This window comes from Asterias rubens, chromosome 7 (assembly GCF_902459465.1).
Source record: "Asterias rubens chromosome 7, eAstRub1.3, whole genome shotgun sequence".
Lineage (NCBI taxonomy): Eukaryota > Metazoa > Echinodermata > Asteroidea > Forcipulatida > Asteriidae > Asterias > Asterias rubens.
The window spans coordinates 15,420,928-15,437,359 of record NC_047068.1 but is presented as its reverse complement, the minus strand read 5'-3'; the positions used below and the strand labels follow the sequence as shown (position 1 = coordinate 15,437,359).

The 16,432-nt window shown below is 38.1% G+C and overlaps 1 protein-coding gene and 1 long non-coding RNA gene across 2 annotated transcripts in view; one reads left to right on the top strand and one right to left on the bottom strand.

Moving 5' to 3' along the window:
• Positions 1–2,154: 2,154 nt before the first annotated feature.
• LOC117292932 (G protein-activated inward rectifier potassium channel 4-like) lies at positions 2,155–4,711 on the top strand. Its single transcript, XM_033775106.1, has 2 exons — positions 2,155–3,026; positions 3,289–4,711. The coding sequence occupies exon 2, from the start codon at positions 3,434–3,436 to the stop codon at positions 4,709–4,711; it is 1,278 nt and encodes a 425-aa protein (XP_033630997.1). The 5' UTR covers positions 2,155–3,026; positions 3,289–3,433.
• Positions 4,712–5,119: 408 nt separating this feature from the next.
• LOC117292588 overlaps positions 5,120–16,432 on the bottom strand; it is a 34,798-nt gene continuing 23,485 nt past the window's right edge. Inside the window, exon 4 of the long non-coding RNA XR_004519295.1 lies at positions 5,120–5,153. This is a non-coding gene — a long non-coding RNA (uncharacterized LOC117292588). The remainder of the gene's footprint in view (positions 5,154–16,432) is intronic.

The following is a 16,432-nucleotide window of genomic DNA, read 5'->3' as shown; positions in this document are numbered from 1 at the left end:
ATGAAGTCCATACTAAAATCTTTTTTTGTGGGTGTGAAATGTTTCCTTCTGAAATGATTATATAGTCATATTTGAGAAAACTGCATCTGAATCCTATAAGATGTTAAAGGTTGTTGAATTAAAAACCAAAATTAAAGCCATTATACACTTTCGGAACAGAAAACAAAATAAAAGTTCACAGATTTACAAATAACTAAGGGGGTTTACAGAGGGTAATGGTGAAAGACTCCTCTTGAATTATTATTCCATGAAATGCTCTACTTTTTGAGAAAACATCAAAACAATTATTGATTCTCGATATCGAGAATTACGGATTTATTTTAAACACATGTCATGACACGGCAAAAGATGCAAAAACAAGGGTGGGTTTTCCCGTTATTTGAGCCTAAATTTTCACAGGTTTGTTATTATTTATATATATAAATGTGATACAGAAGTGTGGGCCTTTGGACAAAACTGTTTACCGAAAGTGTCCAATGGCTTTAAGGACAAGATTGGTTTATGCCTGAAAATTGTGCATAGTTTTTCACTTCTCCTGACAAAATGATAAAGCCCAAAGTTTTGTTGATTGATGTATGGTTTATCACACAAAACATGGACATTGTCTGCAACTTGTTTGTTTGATTCTACTAATCTTGTATACTACTCTAAAATAAAAACCTCCCCACAAAGAAAGCAAAACATCTCACAACTTGTTCACTGGGGAGGGTTATAAACTTTACATGGTGAAAATATGTAATTGAAAGGTTTACGGTAACACCATGTAATGACTATCTCTATATGAGTTGGGGTGGTTCTGAAACGAACTGTTGGTTTCAACTCGACGTTTAGATCAGTATGCTCTGATCGCCTTCTGGAGAAACCAGCAGTTCTTTTCAGATACTCAACACTCATTTAGAGTCATTACATGGTGTTACCACAAACATTTCCATTATAGCTTAAATTAAGGTTGAAACTTCAATACAAAATTTTAAATAATACACTAAATCTTGCCTACAAAATACCCTTTTATATGAGGGGTGTGGGTGGGGTTGGGGGAGGGGTGGCAGCTCTTCCAGAAGATGCATCTATCAAAGCAATTCCTAAATCCCAGATTTAGAAATCTGTTGTTGTAAAGGGGAGGAATTTACTTTTAAGAGACAATGCTGTTTCTTCCGTTTACCTAAGCTGAGTCCTTAATCTGTTTTGTGAGAGGGGGAAAGTTTGGTTGACAACTTTTTAAAATCCTCTTATGGCTACAGATATTTAAAACAGAGATTCCTTCAAGAATTGGATTGTTTGTGGCTTAGGACACTGATGGCGTGATTGAGAACAAAAGAGGCGAAGTAGGAACTGGGGAGAGTGCATCATCAGCCCAGATGAGACATCTTAAAGAGACAGTTGACCAATAAAACCATCAACTTGGACAAGAATAAATTATAGTATTGTAAACTTGCAGGTATACAACCATGTAATAATTCTCCTTTGAGGGAGTGTTTGCTCTTAAACGAGCGGGTTTGGTCTCACTGTTTTGAACAGTATACTTTGCTCATCTTCAGGAGAACAAAAAGAAACAGGGAGTCAATAAGTTTTAAATCAAAACTTCACCCATAGCACAGCTTGATAGACACATTTTTATACCTGAAATATCAAAAGCAAAGATTTCAATCACCCTGAATGCATTTGTCTGAAATACTTTCCCCTTTAGATGAAATGGCTTATTTAAATTATTGTGTACTAAAATTGCAGATTATTCCTCCTCTGTGAAGACAAAACTACTCCAGATTTTCCTCAACAGCTCAAAATTCTCCCACCTTTTGAAGGTTAGTTTTATGTTAGATATTCACAGTTTTATACACAGTGGGCTCCAAATGGCTCCAGACTCACTAAAAGGCACTGGAGTAGACACCTTTGGTAAATGTCAGTTGGTGTATTTTAACACAGATAAAATAACGCTTCTGTGACAATTTAGACACAATTGGTCATCAAAGCTGCAAGAGAATAATGAAAGAAAAAACACCATTATGCCACAAATTGTGTGTGCATTCAGATGCCTAATAAATGGCTTCAGGCCTGAAGTCTTTTAAAACTAGAGTGAGAAATGACCTCTTTCTCAAAAACTTTGTTACTTCAGAGGGAGCCGTTTCTCTCCATTGCTCTTTACCAAGTAAGTTTTTATGCAAACAATTATTTTGAGTAATTAACAATAATGTCCAGTGCCTATAAGGTGTTTTCCAGGGTCCATATTTTGTGTACTTATAACGACCTTGTCTATGATATAATTGATATCCCTTCCCTTTAAGAATGCGACCCCTTTGCAAACTGAGCTACCTTGAAGACGGGTTTAAAGACCCGGCCTCGTAAGCAGATTATCCACCAATGAGATTCCAGCAGTCATCTCCTCCACACAAAGTCATTTAAATACATCACATAAGGAGAGCTATGAGAAGACAGCATACTGTTTGAAAACAGCCCCAGTGCCATCGGGAAAATTAACGGTCCCCATTCCACAATCAATAGCTCCCTTTCAATGTGGGGATATTTGTTCCCGAGCCCTCACCATTGTCGGCGCAGAGGCTTGCGAAACAAAATGCTCATCAATAATTAATTGCAAGTTAAACAACACCGACTACAAATGATAGGGGTGGTGTTGTGACAAATGGATGAACACTTGGAGGGGAAATTTCATTTGAAATATTACTTTTAAACACTTTTATGGTGTAATAACCTTAGTTCTTAGTTTTCATGAGAGCTTTTTGCTGTGCAAGGTCTCCATATGTGCTGAGCCATGCTGTATTGTCCATGGAAGGAGTGGGGATAAAGATGTTATTGCCTAATCCATCTGGAAGCAGCTTATACCCATCCCCCCTTTGTCTGTGAATGGTGTCTGCCAACAGGACTTTACCGTTACTACTCCAGTTTGCAAATTAACATAGTTTGCTCTCCTGCTACTGTTGTTGCCTTCAACTCTTACTCCCAATATTTTGACTGATTCTTGGCTTTTTTGGAAGGAATTTACTCTCTGAAAGACATATAGATGTGGTAAGGTAAGTGTATACTACTTTTCAGTGTCTTTTTAGAGTTTTCTTTTGCGTTTTGTATAGTTGTTTTCGGATGCAGAAGTAGACGAGAAAGAAAGTTGAAACTGTCTTGAGAACTGGGACTAGAATAATCAATAATTTGGCATCTTTTAAATTTACTATATCGTAACTTGGGACCTTGATCAATAACCAACTTTAAATGTCTTGACTCTTACCAAAGTTTTCTTACTTTTAACTGTAATAATGTTGGGTTTTGTTTTCCCTTCAGATGTTTCCTTGACCGATATGTCCTCTGTATAGAGACATACTCATTTGGATTTTATAACCTGTGGAAATTACCATCAAGATATTTAAAAAGCACACCGGGAAACTGTTGACTTCTTTGCTGTGGAGAGAGCACAGAAGGAGTTAAAATGGCCACCACTGAATCTCTTAACACGAGCTATGCAAGCACTTGCAACTGTAACCACACTACGGACACAAGGGTACTTGTCGGTAACCATCGCTCTCCCATACCAAACCATGTCACCCCTAACAACATCAGCATCGCCAACATCAGCACAAGTACCGGGTCCTCGCAGATGATAAAACGACGGACGCGACTCATCCAGAAAGATGGCAGTTGCAACATCGAGTATACAAACATGTCCAAGAGTCGTTGGTGGAAGGTCATCAAGGACATCTTCACGAGTTCGGTGGACATGCCCTGGCGATACAACATCCTCATGGTGTGCTTTGGTTTCCTTGCCAGCTGGATCTTATTTGCTTTTGTATATTACGGAATAGCACAAGCGCGTGGAGACTTTGACCATGTGAATGATGCAAATTGGGAGCCCTGTTTCAGAAACTTTATCAATTTTAAATCAGCACTCTTGTACAGTATTGAAGCACAGACGACCATTGGGTTTGGCTTTCGGAGTCCAACCGAACACTGTGGGGAGGTTATCTTCTTTCTTATCATACATACTCTCTGGGCAAACTTTATTGAGGCCTTCATTCTTGGGAGCTTCATCGCAAAAGTCTCAAGACCCAAGGCTAGAGGTAAGACGCTCCAATTCAGCCACTATGCCTGCATGACAAAAATCGATGATAACATTTGTTTTACTTTCCGTATCGGAGACCTCAGACAAAAATCCCATATCGTGGAGGGCCACGTTAGACTGCAGATGGTGCGTCATCACATGACAAAAGAAGGCGTTTTATTCCCTTACAAGTTCTTAGATTTAAATATCGGTCACGACATTGGCGTTGATCGTATGCTCCTTGTATGGCCCTTACAAGTTATCCACGTCGTCGATGACAAAAGTCCTCTTTACAGCATCTCAAGAGACCATCTTCGCCACATGGATTTTGAAATCATCGCCATCTTGGAAGGCATCGTCGAGGCAACGGGCACAACAACCCAGGCCAGAACTTCTTATCTCCCAGATGAGATCATGTGGGGATTCCACTTTGACAATATGGTTGATGTGAGAGACGATTGCTATTTTGTAGATATGAAGAGATTCCACTGCATGAGGGAGATGGATGACTTCTCAAGATGCAGCGCCAAGGAGGTAGATGAGATGAAAGAGGATGAGAGAGTGGAGGAGAGGAATACTGTATGGACAGCGAGGAGAAACAGCGGGCTTATCAGGAGGTCTTCTCCCATCCTGAGAGAACCAACGGATAATGTGGAGTCTCGCATATAAGCTACATCTTGACAGGTGAGTTTGCGAGTCCCCTCCCTCCACCGCCCTTCAGAGAAGCAGAGTTGGCAGTGAGCAAACAAATATGCTAAAACTGCAAACACGTTTTGTTATTTAAACATTTGTATTATATTTGCAACAAACATATAAATAATTTGTACTCTAACACCGATGTGAGTTAGCACTGTGTACTCAGTACTTGCCCGAATTCTTTAAAGAAAATAAATATACAAAAGAAAATATTTATATTTGACATAGTAGGCCTAACAAACTTCAAATCTTTCGAGTTGAACAAAGACAAACTTAGAGCAGGACTTGGACCTGAGACACTGCGCTAGAGCTCAGTCTTGCAGCTCTTTTAGGTTCATCTTTTTTTCAGCCCAAAAATAGTTTTACATTTACCCAGTCGGTTTTCCCTTGTGGTTGATTCCTTGCTACTTCAAATCTACAAACAAACAAAAAGAGTCAAGAGTCAAGGGAAAGTTTAATGAAGACAACTTCAGGAAGCAAATGTTTCAATTAGGCTGGTTAATTAAACGGCCCTAACAATGGAGCTGGATCCGGTTTCATTAATTAAGGACTGGATTAATGAGCAGTGTTCGGCATCTTCCGCATTGCACAATAAGATCACTTTGCCGAAGAATCTCTTTCCAGAGCCGTTTAATTTGTATAATTCAGAAGGAGTCAATGGCCGCATGAGATATCTCAATTTTAAAGACAGTACCTTGTCATGACTCATTCATTTCAATCTGAGAGGGCTCACCGATTATGAAGAAGCATAGACCAATGCATGTCCTCCAAGAGAATTCCATCGGACACACTATTTACGTCAACATTTAGAAAGACCTCCAAAATCACTGTTGCTTATCTACTATTGATTGTAATTTTGACCGTATGGGGGCAATCAAAATGGTAAATTTCCTCAGATCACATTATCTTATTTTCACTGCAAACACTCTGCCGATCCAACAAATCAGAGCAAGCGTCTGCCGTGGCCTAACGCACAGGCTGAGGCATTCAACAAACCGCTGATCAAAACCTGTTCTCGTACTACTCATCTTGAGTTTTAAGCTCTGCTCACTAAATATCAGTCAAAATGTTAAAATGTGGGCTTTAATAGACATTTCAGGCAATTTAATTGCACTTCTTCTTAGGGCAAAATAATCAGAAATCAACTAAAGAAGGAAGAATTTTATACCTGTATCATGCTTAAAAACCTTTCCTTTAAAATGCAGGATATTCCAAAAATGTTCCTTCAAAAGTTTCTCAAATACAAAACAAAGGTTCACAACCTTAATATTTTTAATAAGGTTTTAAAGCTCAATATGATGTGTCTCGAGAACCACAGGATGGGATGCGTGTCTCCTAAAAAAAATAACACTTTAGACCTCGGGCATTTTAAAGAAAAAGTTGTTGTATAAGATCGACTTCAAAAGAAAACCCAACTTCTGGGACAACCGTCTTTCCAAGACTCTCAGCTGTCTTTACGCATTCAATAGAATTAACTTGTGATTCATCACGAGGAGGAACAACTTAGTTTTCCGGTCACGCAAACAGAAGACATGTAGAAATGGTCACGACAGTTTGTTTGCCCAGTCCATCACAGCCGTCTACTCAAGGCTGAGCTTTGTTTGATTGTCCGGAATGACTATTTGAGGTCCCAGCAAAGATGTCAGACATGTAAATACCCTTACCTTATGAAAAACTCATTCATTCTCTCTCTATCCCCCCCCCCCCCCCTTATTCATTCCAATTGCTTTTTACACGATGACCCCTCGGGTAAAACTCTATCAACCCTAACTATATGACTAAAGACATGTTAATAAGACACTCAAAAAGTTGATCAGCGATGCACCTGTAATGTATTTAAAGGGATGGTCGATGTTTAGTGGTCACTCTTAAAGTTAATGGCAGTAAAAACTTTGGTTATAACTGCAGCAGATTTTGATAGTGTAAAGCATTTTGAGAATCACTCCACTTGATAGTAATTATGTGCATATTATATGGAAAAGTATGTCTCTGAGATTGTGCATTCCAATTACTTTTTGTGTGGATACCATCGGTCCACATTTTCGGCTAATCAAAAACATGACCACGTTTTGAAATTAAACTTCAACAGGTTTGTTTGATTGTACATATCTAAATTTTTATAGAATTAAAATTAAAACAATCAAATTGTTCAAAAAACAACATGTATACTTAAATTATGTGTATATATTACAAAACAATGAATTCGATTGGCTACAACAGATCTTTTGACAGACAGGTGTCACAATTGTACAAGTCAAGATCACAGGAACAAGGTTTGTGTGTCAGATCCTGAAATCACTTAAACCCAGTGTTTAATTCAGTCTTTTCCTGTCAAAAACTCCTCAACCAGAGTGATTAAATTATCATGGCCCAGTCTAGCTGCCAGATAACAGCCAAACAGCTTGTGATTTCTGACAGAATTGTCACCAATTGAACATGACATAATTAAAGTGACATTAAGCGGACATAGGTAATGGCTAAGTGACCTTTGCAAGCTCAGTGCTACAAATAATGATTTTTTTGGGGCACAAATATTTTGATTTACTTGATGATTTTGGAGCACAAATATTTTGATTTGCTTGATCTGAATGGGCCTTTGATGGCTGCTCTTTGTGGAACTTTTTTGTTGAGGGGGTGGGGGACATTCGAAATCATATGACTGACATGCATCATGCCGATACAAAGGGCCTATCACACCATAAAAGTTTTTACTTTCGACCCTCTCATCAGGTTGTGACTGCTCTTTATTCTGATGCCCCTAATGTTCCAGCAACTCTATGTTCTGATGGCCGCTTTTGATCTAAAGTTAGGATGAGGGTTAGGAGTAGGAACAGTTTCAGAACACTGGGCTGTTGGAACATAGGGGTGTCAGAAAAGGGCTGATGGAACATAGGGGTGTCAGAAAAGGGCTGATGAACATAGGGGTGTCAGAAAAGGGCTGTTGGAACATAGGGGTGTCAGAAAAGGGCTGTTGGAACATAGGGGTGTCAGAAAAGGGCTGTTGGAACATAGGGGTGTCAGAAAAGGGCTGTTGGAACATAGGGGTGTCAGAAAAGGGCTGTTGGAACATAGGGGTGTCAGAAAAGGGCTGATGGAACATAGGGGTGTCAGCTAGAAAATAGGGGCATTGAGAACAGAGAGGTGTCAGAACACGTGTCAGAACGTGTAGCCTGTCCAATGCCGAGCATAGTTGCTTTTATTTCCATCATTATTGGCTTGTCTGCTGCCACCAACATATCAGAGACGTAATGATACGTTGTTGCTTGCTACATTATAATCCAATGACTAATGTTTTATCAGATTGTCTACAATCAGACAAACTAAACACCTGTATTGCCTCCTTAATTCCAACTTCCTATAACCTTTACTATATATAAAGGTAAGGCATGAGCAAAACCACTCCACTAATCCAAAAAGGTATTTTTGTTCAAGTACTGAAGAATAGACTGCGAGAGTTTTTTACTGAAATACTGTTCAGGCTATATGTCTTGACGTTTGAAGTAAAGTTTAATTGAATACATTTTTGCCCGTAACTCTCCTTTGAAAATTTATTTCAAATAACTCTCTTGTTAAAGCAATTCTACCTCCATGGTTATAGGTACTTGCCGCAATAGAATTTAAAACTTATATAATAAACCATTAGCGAAACAGAATGGGTGCATTTCACAACCGAATGGGGTTGAATAAAGAAGATACTTTAGTCGGGCAGGACTAGAACCTGGAACCTCTTGATTATTGTACTGGTGCTCTACCAACCATCTACAACCGCCGCCCAAATCAGTCCCAAATGGCACTTTCTCCTGAAAAGCCCCTTCTTAGCAAACCCCATTTTCTGCTTCTTAAAGGACCCCCTCCATAACAAACCCCTTTCCTTTTCAAACCCCTGCATAGTAGACCCCCCTCCTTAGAAAAAACCCCTCCTGTGTAAATCCCCTCCTAAAAAAACACCCTTGTCACACGTAGTTGTGTTCTTTCAGATGCTTGATTTCGAGACCTCAAATTCTAAATCTGAGGTCTCTAAATCAAATTCTTTGAAAATTACTTCTTTCTTGAAAACTACGTTACTTCAAAGGGAGCCATTTCTCCCAATGTTTTATACTATCAACAGCTCCCCTGTTACCAATTAAGGTTTTAACACCTCCTCTTGCCTCTCTTCATGCTTTAAAGCTTTACCCTTTTTTTTGGGGGGGGGGGCTTGACTCAAATGATCTTGGACTTGTGCCAGAAATTGAAGATCTGATAAATATTGCCAATGATCCCAATTGGCATCAATGCCTACCCTAGATTGTTTGTTTTGACGTCCCTTGTCAATGGTCTCTAGGAAAGCAAAAGACGAAAGTAAATGGGGAAAAGGGCAGACAATAATCAAGGGACCACGCAGGAAATATGTGCCACAATTTAATCTGCTTCCATTGGCGCGTTGTTTTTGTTTTTATGTTTTTGTTTTCGGTATACGGTGCAAAACAGTATTGCCAAGACGTCCCCTTCTGATACACTTCCACCTGTTCCATGTGTGCACTGACCCTACCTTGATATCTCAACAACCACTAGTGTTTGCAACAAACTTCTCAATCATTAATGTACACTGTAAACAAATTGGGTAAAAAAATTCCCAACTTTTTACCCAATTAAGGGCGAATAATGAACTCCTCCAACTTTTGGGCAAAATATTACCCATCAAAGTTAGGCACTCTGATTGCCAAATAATTGGGTAATATTTCCTCATCAATAGTTGGGTATATTTGGGTAACCAACAGTTGGGTAATTTTTTGTTTACCCATTTTCAGGGTATTTAATAAATTATCAATAACCCACTTATTGGGCGATGATTTTATTAATGATTTAACTCTTTGCGGTGTTATCCAACAAATGGTGAATGTATTTAACCCTTTGATTTACAGTTTCTTCTGTGATACATCATACAACCAGGCGTAGAAAATATCTTTTCCACGATGGCAAACGGTGGTGAGCTGTGACCTTCCAAGGCCTTGGCATCTCTCTCAAAATCGAGAGGGTGCTCAGTGGTTTGTAGATGCTTTGGAAGGTTAGTTTTCAACTAAATACAGTTTGTTAACCTGTTCAGTTGTTGTACACAGTCGTGACAGTTGCAGCGCAAGCACACGCATACATGCCACAACCGGCGTTGCACATAATATTGGCATGATAAAACTGAAACTAAAAACTGAAACTACTTCAACAGTAGTGTCACTTTGTTGCTCCCTCTGCAACTGTCACGACTATGTACGGCTGAATAGAAAACACAACTTCATATTTAGTTAAAAACTAACCTTCAAATTTGATCCATATCTACTGGAAAATCCCGCTCGTCACAGCCACTCCTCCACTCGCCATGTTGGAAAATATCTTTATGTTTTTTCATACCTGCCACTCCTCCACTCGCCATGTTGGAAAATATCGTTATGTTTTTTCATACCTTGCCCAACTTTTGGCAACTCTTTGATGATCATGATCGGATGATTTTGACCAATTAATGTGCATCATTTTAACCAACAATCGAAATTAACTAAAATTACCAAAAAAGTTGCTCCAATAAATAAGCAAAAGTGTAACCAACATTTATGATAAATTCAGATTACGAATTATTTGCCCAACACTTGCCCAATTTTTTTTTCGCTTTTTAAACAAAAAATTTGCAAACAAAATGTTTGTCCAACACCAATTATTGGTTTTGTTGGGCAATTATCGACCAATAATTGTTGAAGTTACTTTGCCCAACAAATGATTTGACCAACGTTTTTGCAATGTACATGTAGGCTTTAATATGCGACACAGTGAAATTGTATTTTGTGCCTTCCCCACCCCCATTAAAGACCCTTCATTTGCTCAATATAATTGTCCTGAGATTATTACAAGACTCCCGAATAGAAAAAGGGAAATAGTCCAACTAAGCTGCCTGCATTCTCATATCTTGGAAGAAAGTTAAACATGAGAGAAGCACCCAAAAAAAGAGAGAAGAAAATCTTCTTTTTCTTTTTATGCAATTAGCATTTTTTTTTCCCTAAAAAAATGCAACCTACTTTTCGTTTCTCCAGTATTAGTTTGTGTCAAAATAATTTAATGACAACTAAATGTCCCTTCAAAAAGTCTTGTTAATAATCATTACTACAAAATGATGATAACATATTTACATTTCTCTTAGAACAATGCCTACTTAACATACAATATCAATAGGATGTTAATTATTATTTTTGTAATCATTGTTATAATCTTATCATGAAAGAAAAAAGTCATAGCTCTGAAAAAAAAAACATGTGTGTTTATTCTTAACATTTTAACTAGGCATTCCAGATAAAGCACTGTCTCAACACACACAAAAAAACGGCCTAATAATTTTAAAAAAAATTTGTCCCGAGACGCTAAAGTCTTGCAATCATCTTGGAGCTGAAATTGAAGTCTGATGAAAGATGACTGATTACATAAGAAAAGGTGTTATTTATTTGTGAACGGCTCATTGTTGTGCTTTGCGTTCACTGTCCTAAACAACAAATGGTGACCAGTCCCAGCCCCATCAAGGCATAGCTCCATCCAGGGACAATACATTTTTACCCTACTGCCACAGGAATGAATAATTAATGATGTAACGGTTGGACTAGATATTTATGCTGCGGCTGCCGCTGCGTGTTTTAAGACGCCAGTTAGCCAATCAATATGATCCACTGCAGTTAAATTGCTTTTTTAAATGCACATTAGCCGTTGAGTACCAACCATGCATGTATGAGAATCGGCTGGTGATTTGAAAAGGCAACGGTACTCTCTGAGAAGTTAAATGAAGATGATACTAATTTTTACTCAATCAAATATATGGCTTATTAGGTGGATATGGAAATTCAAGCCCCCAGTCTGGGATGGCAGAAAAGCGGATATGCATATTACAGCTCAAGCTAGTTTACATTTGAATAAAGATGGAATGAATAATCTGGGGTTGATTAATGATTACTTCTTCGACTAACTAATTTTCAAGTCAAGTCTGAGTGATTGCACCAATATGAATATTGTCATTAATTTTCAACAACAATTTTCAACAGTATTTTGTAAGTTTTTATCAGGCTACAGTTTCACACAAAAAGTTTGGATAATTTGCTGATGTCAACCTGTCTCTGCCAGGATCTGACACAAAAAGTTATTCTTTATGCTTCCAGTAACTTTCTTAAAAATGTTAAACCAATGCTAACCATACCCCCGTTTAAATTTACATTATTTTTCTTCTCCTGTCGAATGACTCTCTTAAACCAACTGAACCCAAAAAGTATCACCAACAAATTCAAAAAAAAAAAAAAACAGACGAGTATTACCAAATTCTCCAACAGAACACAGTAAAAATTAATCAACAGTACAAATTTACATTCCCCGAGAAAACAAAAACAGTATAGCCAACAAATTCGCATACAGAAACTAGAAAAGTGTGAACAAATTCTTTCCTGTTTTAGTAGTAAATGCACAAGTGGACCAGGTCCTCCCTAACTCAAAGAGCTTCTAAAAACAGTAAAAATCAAAAGCTTGCCCAAAAACTTTTGCACAGTCACTCATGCCACAAAAAGATGATCCTTAGTGTTGTTGTCACTATCTTGTTTCTGGGTTCCATGAATGATGCTATGGTGCCGATTGGCTTTCCCCCAAAACAACCTCTCATCCATTCCTGTTCTGTTTCCTTTGTGTTGTTGTCAATGGTGTTTAACCACTGAAAGCTATCTTGTAACTGTTAATTGTTCATCAGCAAACAGTTACAAGTAAATTTTCTACAGTACATGGTTACACAGAGTGACACTTCACCTGCTCTCTAGTTCCTTTGTACTGTTGATTCGATCTTGAAGAAGACAGTTTTAAGAAACGGGCACAACCAAATATAAAGGTGTACGAAAAAAGGTGTACGAAATGGGTACAGCCAAATGCTAAGGTGCATGAGATGGGTACAATCAAATGTACAGGTCTATGACATGGGTACAACCAAATATAAAGGTGTACAAAAAAAGGTGTACGAAATGGGTACAACCAAATGCCAAGGTGTACCAAATGGGTACAGCCAAATATAAAGGTGTACCAAATGGGTACAGCCAAATATAAAGGTGTACCAAATGGGTACAGCCAAATATAAAGGTGTACCAAATGGGTACAGCCAAATGTAAAGGTGTACCAAATGGGTACAGCCAAATATAAAGGTGTACCAAATGGGTACAGCCAAATATAAAGGTGTACCAAATGGGTACAGCCAAATGTAAAGGTGTACCAAATGGGTACAGCCAAATATAAAGGTGTACCAAATGGGTACAGCCAAATGTAAAGGTGTACCAAATGGGTACAGCCAAATATAAATGTGTACCAAATGGGTGCACCCAAATGCAAAGGTGCACCAAATGGGTACAACCCCCAAAAAGGTGTACCAAATGGGTACAACCAAATTTAAAGGTGTACATAGTGGGTACAGCCAAATATACAAGCTGATACCTGTACATTGATTTGAGGTGTGAGGGCTAATGGAGTGGGGGTGGGGATGGGGGGTGGGGGGCTGGTGGCAAAAGGAGGTTCTGACTCACATTTACCTTACGCAGACTCGAGCTATTAATAAGTACAGGTTTTCTGGAGCTACCAGTCCAGACACAAACTGTGGGAGTTGGGGTGCAGTGTTGGTTGCTGCTGGTGATGTTTTTTCCTTCTTTTTTATAAAGTAGACCTTAGGAATTTGAGTAGGGCACCACTCAGTAAGAGGTCAAAAGAGATTGCTCATTGGCCCATCCTGTGCACCGCACCTACCAGGATGTGCGTTTCCATTGTCTGATCATCGTTTTACCTCTAAGATGCAGACGCAATGACGTCAATGCATAAAGTCTACATGTAGATGTAAAGTGATGGCTGCTCTAGGGAATGGGTTCAACCAGTCTGTGGTTTTAGCCAGGATTTGATAAAAGGGTGTCTACATTTGTTGGAAATTTTAAAACTTCTAAGATGCTGGTGCCACGCCGTCAATGCATAAGGTCTAGATGTAAAGTGATGGCTGCTCTTTGGAAGTGGTTTAACCAGTCTGAGTATTAACCAGGATTCTGTAAAAGGGTGTCTAAAAAGGGTAGCAAAGTTTTTTGGAAATTTAAAAACTTGGTGTCCAAATGTACAGAAAACAGGGCGTCCAAAGACACCAAGACATTCCTCTGGCTAACTCTAGACCAGTATGCATTTCAACTTAAATAGTGTGTAATGGCCTCCCATTGTCGCCCCTTCTTGTTTAACTCTTTGTCTAGACGAACATGGACCCCATTGTTTATCTTTATGATAGCAATCAATGACCTGTAAACATTTACTATTCGGAGATTCAGAGGAAACTAATACAACAAGAAAAACATTATTTAAGTTTCTTTTATTAGGGGAAAATCAATTTTGGACCATTAGTGACTATAATAGAGTCAATCAATTTAATAGATGTTTAATAAGCTTACATGTTCAATACAATAATTAAGAACCAATAGTTAAAGGCAGTGGACACTATTGGTAATTACTCAATTACTTGGTAATGAGTAATGAGGAGAGGTTGATAGTATAAAACATTGTGAGCTTCTGAAGTGACATAGTTTTCGAGAAAGAAGTAATTTTCCACAAATTTGATTTCGAGACTTCAGATTTAGAATTTGAGGTCTCGAAATCGAGCATTTGAAAGCACACAACTTTGTGTGACAAGGGTGTTTTTTCTTTCATTATTATCTCGCAACTTCGAAGACCAATTGAGCTCAAGTTTTCACAGGTTTGTTGTTCTATGCATATGTTGAGATACAGCAAGTGAGAAGACTTGTCTTTGACAATTACCAATAGTGTCTAGCATATTTAATGGCCTGACCCTATAGAAGAGTCTTTTGGTCCAGGAAGAGTTTTTTTTTTGAGCTACAAGTCTTGCAGTCTTGCAGACTTTTCCTGCACTGGTCCTTCCCTTAAACTAAAAAGAATGATCTTGGTAATAATTTTAACACGAAGTGGTACTTTGGTTGGAGTGAGAAGTGAAAACACCATGACTCAATTTGGACTTTTCAGTACTCTCAAGATCAAAGTAAACATTTATAAAAGATATAGTGATGTCAATGTTTCCCCCCCCCCCCCCAGCCTGAAGTCCCTGGTGGTCTTCCCCGTTGACAGTTATGGTCACCACTTAGATTCCAATACTGCTGTATTACTTGTGAGACTGTCATTGAGATACCTCTTGTACAATGTATGCTGAACACTCGCTAAGTCCTCATTGGTCACGAAATGACAAGCCTAGCATCTTTTGAAAAACCGTTTGTATTGATTGGTTTAGTGGCTGCGCTCCCTTCATCATCAGTCAATAACGGAAAATAACAACAAAGCCACCCCCCTCAAAGCCAGCTGGGATGCACACAACTGAGGTCATCATGTTAAGTTGGCTCAGTGCCCAAAGTGGGGATTAATTGCTAGGTAGGATTAGGAAAACTTCGGATGGATGAGGGCGGTAGACAATGAATGTGCTTTGGGATTTGAGACAGCTCATGGCAATCAAAGGCACTCCTTAAAATTGTAAAATTGTACTTTATCACTGCAACACTTGTCTAACAACTACCTACTCTGTAGTATCGTGGTAGTCTAGTGGTTAGACAGCTGCTCTAACTATGCAAAGGTTTGGGGTTCAAATCCCATCCAAGTAATTTGCCTGGGAATTTTGTTTACAGAACTCTTGAAAGTACCGAGTGTACACTGCTTAGTACCAAAACAAATGTACACTGAATTTTTTACTAGTACACATTGGTGCAAAACAAAATAATATTATATAAAATACTTTGTTCTTGTTCTTTCAGGTTTGTTCACCAGTGGAACCACCGTGTAGCCAAAGGAAGAAGCCCATCATTGGTGATGTACTCTCCCTTAAATTGGCATTCATCCTTATAAATAATTCAATATCAAAGCTGCCACATTATTTCTCTAAAATAAATACCTGTATAAAGTGTAAAATATATTATCAATATGCATTTTTGTAAATATTGTAAAAAAAAAAAAGAAGTTGTACACTTGATTTTTACTATATAGACAAACGTTTTATAATTGATTCGTAAAATAGTACAATTTGTTGATTGGTTTGGGGTTTTTGTCTGCTTAGTCTCATAGACACTGAAATATTTGAGTGAAATGTTTAGAGACTCGGATGCAGATCCAAGGTTGTGATGTTTTAAAACATGTTAAATACAATTTCTGATTGCTGTGAATTTTATTAATATATTTATCTTCTCCTGACGCGCTATTATAATATTCTTCAGTTGCAGGAAATTTAATACACATAATTAAACACTTAACCTCTATACAAATAATATTTTAACACTGGAAGAACCAACAGTTCTGCTTTCCAAAACTTTTGATCAAAGTAAAGCGAAGTTTTATTTTTATGTACACAGGAATTCAAACATCTTTGAGTTTAGCTTGACTCACCTTACTACTGTTTAATATTTTGACGAGGCAAGTCCGTGATTTCACCATATCATGGCTGAATAATCAGCCATGATTTACCTGCCAAAGTTTGGCCTAATCACAGTGAAGACTTTCCTTAATTACTCGAAAGAGAATGTAGAATGCTTGGTACATTTTATTAGAGCATTCGATGTCGACAGTTTGCTTTACAGGATTTCATTGTGTCAATGAAATTCTGAAATTCTAATAAAAAAATTATAATTTTTGAAGCATTGAAACTGT